The following is an 8,070-nucleotide window of genomic DNA, read 5'->3' as shown; positions in this document are numbered from 1 at the left end:
CCCCCCCCCCCCCCCCCCCCCCCCCCACACTTCCTTCTGACGGCCACCCTCCTGACCCAGCTCTGCCAAGGAGGTTGCAGCCCGGTGGCAGTTTCCTACCCGAGTGTGCTGATTGAAGTGGGTGGTATTTCCTCCATCCTACAGATGGGCAGGTTTAGGCCCAGAGAGGAGAAGCCATGTGCCCAAGATCACACAGCAAGTAAGCAGCATGAAAGAACTGGGTTTGACTCCAGAATGAGCTCTTATCTGGACTCCCTGATGCCTCCCAGCATCTGGGGCACAGGTCCTCCCCTTTCCAGTCTCACACAGTACGAGGTGGGGCAGGACTCCCCACCTATTCAGCAAACACTGAGCCCCTACCAAGTGAGACATGCTGAGGCCTGAGTGGTGAGCACATGGGCATCTCCTGGATCCTTCCCTGCTGGGCCCAATGTTCTCATTGGGACATGAGCAACATCCCAGAGGTGTCAAGCAAAGGTCTGGGGCTTCAGGAAGTACATGAGGGTCTCAGATTAGATGGGGGAGGTCCCTTTCTGAGGAGGACACTTGACCTGACCTGAGGATGAATAGAAGGTAGCATGTATCAGGTGTGTGGAACAGTGTTGCAGGTACAGGGAACAGCTTGTGCAAAGGCCCCAAGGCAGGAAGGAGCAGAAAGCCCAGTGTGGCTGAAGAGAAGCTTGTGAGGTTGGTAGATGGGACTGGAACAGCCGGCAGGGCCACAGGACCTAGGTTGGGTGCTCATCAATGCAGGCATGCTCCATGCTTGCTGGGCTGCATCTAGCACCTGCCCTGGGGAAGGTGTGGCAGGAACGGGTGGCCCTGGCCCTAGCCCTTGGTGCCAGAAAGGAACAGAGAGATCCTGGGGGTGTTTTTGGCAGGCACTGGTGAGCCTGGGCAGGTGCCCTCTCCTTTCTAGTAAAGCTCGTTGGTGGTGTCATGGTGTGATTCAAGCTGATGGGGCAGGAGGAGACGGAAATTGCACCAGGGGAGATGCTGGCTCATCTGTGCGTTTAAAGGGAAGGGAGCTTTGGGAGCAAATATTGGAGCTACATTGGCCTCAGATTTTGGGGTCCTCATCTTGTTCTGATGTTGGCTGACCTCGGGTCTTCTTTGTGGGGTGGAGGATGACCAGAGGACCTGGAGCTGGCATGGGCTTGGGGTGTGTGTGTCTGCAGAGGCCATTTTGGACAGGCCTGCGTGGCAAGGAGGCTTCAGCTGTGCTTCCGACACATGCTGGGAAACGCCAGCCAGGAAGGAGGAGCATCCTGGGTTTAGCTGGCTGGGGGAAGTGAATCATCATCCCCGTAGGCCTACACAGGCCGGGCCTGGTGGGGGTGGGGTGCTCCCTGCTGAAGCTGCAGCCTGCTCTCTGGCCTCAGTTTCCCCATTTGTAAAGGGCTCGCCCAGGGCTGCCCTGGGCACATTCTTTTCGGCCAGGCTGTATTTCTGGGAGGAGGCCATCACATCCTACATTAGAGGCAGGATCAGCCACAAGGAGTGGGGGTCCCAAGAGCTGATGTGACAAGGCAGATGGCACGTGTCTATCCCAGGTCCTGGGAAGTGCTGTAGCTGTGACCACACAGGTGAGGACATGGCTTGGGCAGGGATGGAGGATGGCAGGGCCACTGAGTGAGCAGTACTCATGCTACTTTGGAGCCTCACCTGCCCTGGGCTCCAGCCAGACCCTGGGCAGAGCCTCACCACATTTCCCACCTGGTCTCACAGCCTCTTTGCATCTGGCCAGCTGTGCCCTGGGGACTCCATGCTCAGGAAGTGCCCAGTCCCAGCTGCTCAAAGGTGAGGCTGGCTGGCTGAGAAAGGGCTGGTCAAGCTGGGCTTTGCAGGATGTGTAAGAGTTCTCCTGATGAGGCAGGGCATTTCAGGCCCAGGGAACAGCTTGTGTAAGGATGGAGTAGGGATTTAAAGTGGTCAGGTAGTGGCAAGAGCTGACTGGGAAGAGGGGAGGTGAGGTGAGGCCACAGATACTTCTGGGCCCCCTCCCTTAAACTGAATGGGGGTGGTGGGGAGTGCCTGATTTGAACAAGCCAGGGGAATATGTGGACTGCTAAGGCTGAGGGGGATGGGGACCATGGGGTGTGTTGGCAGGGAGGGGTTGCCCCCTCCAAGCCACTGTACAGGATGGCTCAGAGGCTCGAGATGGGGAAAGCCATGATGTGGGGGGACATGCTGGGGCCCGGTGTCTCAGTTGTGCTCTCTGGAGCGGGTCGGGGGGACGTGCCCATGGGCTCTGTTGAGCCCCCGCATCTCCTGCCTCCTCAGGGCTCCTGTGGGCCTGTGACTCAGGTTTTTTGTGCTGCTGTTGATGGAAAGAAAAATCCCGAAGAAAACCCTGTTCCCATAGTAACTGAGCTCTAATTAGAGACTCCAAGGCCCTACTCCAAGTGGGGACCTTCCCATCTGGGCAGGGCCTTGGAGCCAGGAGGTACCCCACTATAATGGGGAGGGGATACTCTTCCCACCCCTTCCTATCGCTGGCGGAAGACCCTGTGTCTACTTGGCACTGGGCTGCTAAATCCTTTCCATCTCAGACCGGGCCCTTTTGACAGGCAGAGAGGGAAACTGAGGCTGTGTGGGGGGAGGCACTCAAGGGCGCCTGGCCCCGGCTTTGCATACCTTGCGGGCTGGCCTAGGCCTGTTTATCAAACCAGTTCCAGGACTGGACACACCCAGGCGGGATGGGGTCTGAGTGGCTGAGCAGGTGGTGGTGGTTGTGCGGCCCTGAGGAGGTACCCGCCGCTGCAGAGCCTCCCTTTGTTCCTCGAAATAACTCTGGAATTGCTGGGAGGAGTCAAGCCCATGGTTGTCCACAGGAGCGCAGGGCTGGCTAAGCTCTCAGGAACCAAAGCCTCATTGAAAAGGAGCCCCTGCACTTGCTGTGTTTGTCCTCGGGCAGGCTGGTGAGCGCCTTGTTCACTGGCAAGCCTCTGTTATGTCAGGTAGGCTGGTCAGTGCTAGAGATCTGACTGCCATTCGGGGCCCTTCCCTGCCCCCTTTGCCCCTCTTTCTGGGGAGCCCTGTCTGTCTTTTCTGCTGCTGAGGTGTGCCCGGTGGGGCTCCTCCTCGTCTGTTCTTTCCTTCTCGTCAGCCGGCCTGCCACGTGTTGGGCAGGTGGTGCCATGCGAGGTCTGAGCAGGGATGGAGCCCAGCCCCACATTGTGCTCCTGGGTGTGGCCTTGAGGATGGTCGTCCTCTGGGTGGCTCGGGCACCCAGAAGGCCTGGCCCCTGCTGATCCTCACCCTGTGCTTCACTGGGGCGTGATGGGGGATCGAGCTCACCTCTACCCCCAGGTCCTCAGTAGTCAGCAGATCCCTGACACTGTGGCTAAGGGGACCCAGGGGGCCTGGAGGGTCAAGCCCAAGCGTTGTGAGGGTTTGCTTCAGAGTGACCCGTGGAGGCCACATCCACCAGTCCACAGAGGGGAGGGAGGGTTGGGGGAGAGGGCATGGCAGGAGGCCTGAGTTTGCCCATCTCTCCTCCCGAGAGCCCTGGACCCCTAGCTTTCTCTCTGGGTGACCTTGGGCAAGGGCACCACCTCTCTGCCTCATTCTCCTTTGTGATGGGGTGGCGCTGACATGGGACACGAGACCTGGTTAGCATGGGGCTGACACCTTTCAGGCCCTCTGGGTGGTGGCTGGAGAACTAAGAATGGGTCCTGGGAGGGCCTGGGGGTGCTCAGACCCCAGGCTCTGCCACCCGCCAGCCTCTGCCACCCGCCAGCCTCATCTCATCTAAAAGGACACCTGCCGCCCGCCACTGATCCTGGCTTCATAAAGGCCTCAAGGCCCAACTCACCCTGCTGCTGAGGCTCTTAGGATCCATGGCGCTTGGGGATGTGAACTCGTTGGGACGAAAGATCCCACTTCAGGTTTTATCTGGAGGGGTCCATACGGATGTGCAAAACGACATGGCTGCAGCTTGTGGGAGCAAGACCCTGGAAGCCACCCCCTTCACAGACAATTTAGGGACATGGAAACGTGTAAAGGTGTTAGGCAGATCATTTGCAAATCGAGGTCTGTAGCCTGCATGCACTTGAAGGTCAAGAAAATGCATATGTGAGCGCACGGGGAAAAGGTTAGGAGTGTGTGGTCACCCGCCGTTCACGGTGGCGTTCTGGGGGTGTGGTGGGCATGGGGATGTGTGTGAATTCGCTTTTATGAGTTTTCTAAATTCCCTGAAGGGAACGTGTGCTATGACTCTCTTGACACGTATACGGAAGCAGGAAGGATATCATGAACTACTACCATATACCGATTCCCCCAGCTGCAATATTCTGCCACACTAGCTCCCTGTTCCTTTATTCATTGCTTCTGGTTGTACTTAATGCAAATCCCTGACATCAGGGCATTTCATCTCAAAATGTTTGTGTGTATCTCTAAAAAACAAGGCCATTTTCTTACATAATGACAACGTGATTAACAATAATTAATCCACACTCTCTAATCCTGGACCATGTTGAGAGTCTCCCAGTTGGTTCTACAATGTCTTTTTTTTTTTTTTTTTTTACAATATCTTTTTGCATTTGGTTTGTTGGAAGGTATTACTTCTGTAGTCAGAGAACGTGATGTGTAAATGGACCTAGTCGGCCTTGGCCCTTGACTTGTCCTGCCTGGGATCCTGGGTTCCGCCCTCTGATGTGAAGGCCGAGGGGTCTGAGCCGCACCGTGGGGTCTCAGCAGCCCCCCGCTGTGTTGGTGTGTGCGGGCAGGGCTGAGGGTCAGCCAGCACTGGGGGAGCATGGGGGTCCCTGTACTAGCTGGAGGCTCTCCCAGCAGGTATGGACCTGTCGGCCAATCAGGACGAAGAGACCGACCAAGAGACTTTCCAGCTGGAGATCGACCGCGACACCAAAAAGTGCGCCTTCCGCACCCACTCGGGCAAGTACTGGACGCTGACGGCCACCGGGGGTGTGCAGTCCACTGCCTCCACCAAGTGAGTGCCCCGCTGCCCGCCTGTCACTGCCCGCGCTCGCCCAGGCTGGCCTTCCTGTGGGGCGGCCTCGCCTGACCCTGTCCCGCCACCCCCAGGGATGCCAGCTGCTACTTTGACATTGAGTGGCGTGATCGGAGGATCATACTGCGCGCGTCCAATGGCAAGTTTGTGACGGCCAAGAAGAATGGCCAGCTGGCTGCCTCGGTGGAGACAGCAGGTAGCCACCTGGGGGCGTACCTCAAGCCCTTGTTCCCTGGAGGGTCTAACTGTATGCCATGGTCACTTACGAACCCCACCCGAAGCCTGCCCTGTGCTGGGCATCCTCCCAAACTGGCACCACCCTGCCTCACCTTAGGGCTGGCATGCTGTGTGACCCCAGACTCCCGCTCTCTCTCTGAGCCACACCCTGGGTGTCCACCCCCAACCCCATGAGGCTCACTTCTTTTCCACCTCCTGGGACAGGGGACTCGGAGCTCTTCCTCATGAAGCTGATCAACCGCCCCATCATCGTGTTCCGTGGGGAGCATGGCTTCATTGGCTGCCGCAAGGTCACAGGCACCCTGGACGCCAACCGCTCCAACTACGACGTCTTCCAGCTGGAGTTCAGAGACGGCGCCTACAACATCAAAGGCAGGTTCTCCTGTGGGCAGTGCCGGGTAGGGCCCCCTGGGCTCAGGGGGCCAATGTTGGACACAGAGGGCAAACCCCTGCCCCACTTGAGCCTGGCTTTGGGGCTCGGCTTGGCCACCCTGTGATGTGGCTTGGGCCAGGCCCCATCTGGACACCAGAGGCTCTAGGCTGGGGGGGGGATAGCCCCTTCCCCTCTTGTCTGTACAGGAGGGAGATGTCCGGCCCACCCTAGATAGAGCTAGAGAGGGAGACGGGATTCTGGAAAGGCTGGGCAGGGGAGGGGTCACACACGAGTTATGGGACCAAAATTCTGGTGGGAGGCGGGGGAAGGGACTCCAGTCCAGCATGGGCCGGAGGCTTGGGTGGATGTAACAGACCCCACCCCTGTTCTGGAAGCCGTGACTGGAGGGTGGGGAGCAGAGCCCAGGCAGGGCCTGACGGGGCCTCCCCTTGCCCCTGCTCCAGACTCCACAGGCAAGTACTGGATGGTGGGCAACGACTCCTCCGTCACCAGCAGCAGCGACAGCCCTGTGGAATTCTTCTTCGAGTTCTGTGACTACAACAAGGTGGCCATCAAGGTGGGCGGGCACTACCTGAAGGGGGACCATGCGGGTGTCCTGAAGGCCTGCGCTGACACCATCGACCCCACCACGCTGTGGGAGTACTAAGGCCCCGCCGCCGGCATCCCCCTCCCCACCCTGCCCAACCCGCCCTGCTAACTCTCTTCTCCAGGTGGGCTCTGCTGTGGGTGGCGAGCCCCTTGCCTTTCAAACTGGAAACCCAGAGCAAATGGTGCCCTCACCTGTTGTCCCACGTGGCCTCCCCTGGGCAGGTCAGAGGCTGTGACCTGGTCCTTGGAGGGATTTCACATCCCTCTGCCCTCTCTTCTCTGCCCTGGGCAAGGCTGGAACTTCTTTCTTCTGACCTCAGACAACTCTGAGCCTTATTTCCCTGAAGAGGCCGAGGACGAGTGGGGGGCTGGGAGGCCTTCCCGAGCTCCTGGGAGTGGCGGGGTGTGTAACTGGAATCTCCTGTCCCCTCCTGAACCCCCCCCTCCCCCATTTCCTGGGAGCCAAGCTCTTGCCCCAGGCCTGTTGGTGGCCCCCCTGGGGCGCCATCCCTGTGTTGTCAGGAGGACAGCTGGTGGACAGGACGGGGCTGGCTCCAGGCCCCTGTGAGTGGAGCAGGCCTGGTTTGGTGGCCGCCCGGGCCTGGCCACTGCACACATCCTGCTGTGGTCCGGGAGTCCTGCTCCTGTCTCTTTTCTTTCACTCTGGCCTGACTGGAAGCAGAAAATGACCAAATCTGTAACTTTTTTTTTCAGTGAAATGTTATTGCTGGAGGAGCCCCAGGCAAGCCTGGTTGTAGCCATGAGTGGTCTTCAAGGGGTCTTGGTGGGGGGGTGGCCTTGAGATGGCATCTCTGGGCCTCAGTGCTCTCCGCCCACTAGTGGTGGGGTAGGTGGGGTGGCTCCCCGAATCCAGAACCTGCCTCCACCTTCCCAGGGGGCTCTCACCGGCCCCCTCCCTCCCATGTGCCTGGGCCCCAGGCCTGTGTCCCCGCCTGGTGGTGCTGGGCCCTTCACCGCCTCAGCCAGGGCCCCTGGTGTGATCGGTGCTCCTCTTCTGACTGGACTCCCGGGTCTCGGCAGGATGAAGCTGGGCGCCGCCCTCAGCCGGGAGCCCCGTGGAAGCCCCCTGGTCCCCGGCTCCTAGCCCCGCCCCTGCCAGTTCCCTTCCCCTCTGGTTAGTGTCCGCCATGCATCTCACTCTGGGTGTCTTGGTCTTTTATTTTTTGTAAGTGTCATTTGTATAACTCTAAATGCCCATGATAGTAGCTTCAGACTGGAAAGAGCAAAATAAAGTTAACGCAAGTCTGCACCCCTGAGGTTGTGTGTGTGTGTGTTGGGGGTGAAGGCAGGTGGCAGGGGTGGGCCTGGGAACCCTCCTGGTCAGGCCCACACAAACCAGCAGAGCGAACTTCCTCCTGCCTTGGCACGTGTGCCTTGACGAGCTTGGAGGTACGGGGCCTGGGTGCCCCCTTTCCATACTGCACGGGGCCTTGTGTGCATCCATCCACACGCCAACACAGCAGGCTTGGGCCCCTTGGGACCTGGATGTGCTGTCTGCGCGCCCTTGGAGGACAGGCCTGGGTAGAGGTGGGCACAGGCCCTGGGAGAAGTCAGCTAGATGAGCTAAGCTTGGAGTCCAGGGAGGATGCCTTCATGAGAACAGGACCCCTAGGCCCAGCTTGGGGTGGAGGGGAGGCACTTCTCTTACTTGGCAGATAAGAAGCTGAGGAAGTTTCCAACCTTGAGGGGGGACCTGGGTCCTGAGCCCACCCTGTGGTCGTGGCTCCTGGCAGACCTCCAGGTGGTCAGCCCTGCAGGGACTCCAGAGAGGCAGGCACTGGGTTGGGGCCTTCTGTGCGAATCATGTTACCCAGAGCATACCTGTTCCCATCTTACAGAGGACGAGACTGAGGTT

At 59.1% G+C, this 8,070-nt stretch overlaps 1 protein-coding gene across 1 annotated transcript in view; it reads left to right on the top strand.

Annotated features, from left to right (window-relative positions):
• FSCN1 (fascin actin-bundling protein 1) overlaps window positions 1-6,252 on the top strand; it is a 12,843-nt gene extending 6,591 nt beyond the window's left edge. Inside the window, exons 2-5 of the mRNA XM_007447078.1 lie at window positions 4,798-4,954; window positions 5,050-5,171; window positions 5,417-5,584; window positions 6,050-6,252. Of these exons, the coding sequence (XP_007447140.1) occupies window positions 4,798-4,954; window positions 5,050-5,171; window positions 5,417-5,584; window positions 6,050-6,252 (650 nt within the window). The remainder of the gene's footprint in view (window positions 1-4,797; window positions 4,955-5,049; window positions 5,172-5,416; window positions 5,585-6,049) is intronic.
• Window positions 6,253-8,070: the final 1,818 nt, after the last annotated feature.

Source organism: Lipotes vexillifer, unplaced genomic scaffold (assembly GCF_000442215.2).
Source record: "Lipotes vexillifer unplaced genomic scaffold, Lipotes_vexillifer_v1.1 scaffold625, whole genome shotgun sequence".
Classification (NCBI taxonomy): Eukaryota; Metazoa; Chordata; class Mammalia; order Artiodactyla; family Lipotidae; genus Lipotes; species Lipotes vexillifer.
The sequence above is the reverse complement of the archived record's forward strand: the minus strand, read 5'-3'. Positions and strand labels throughout refer to the sequence as shown.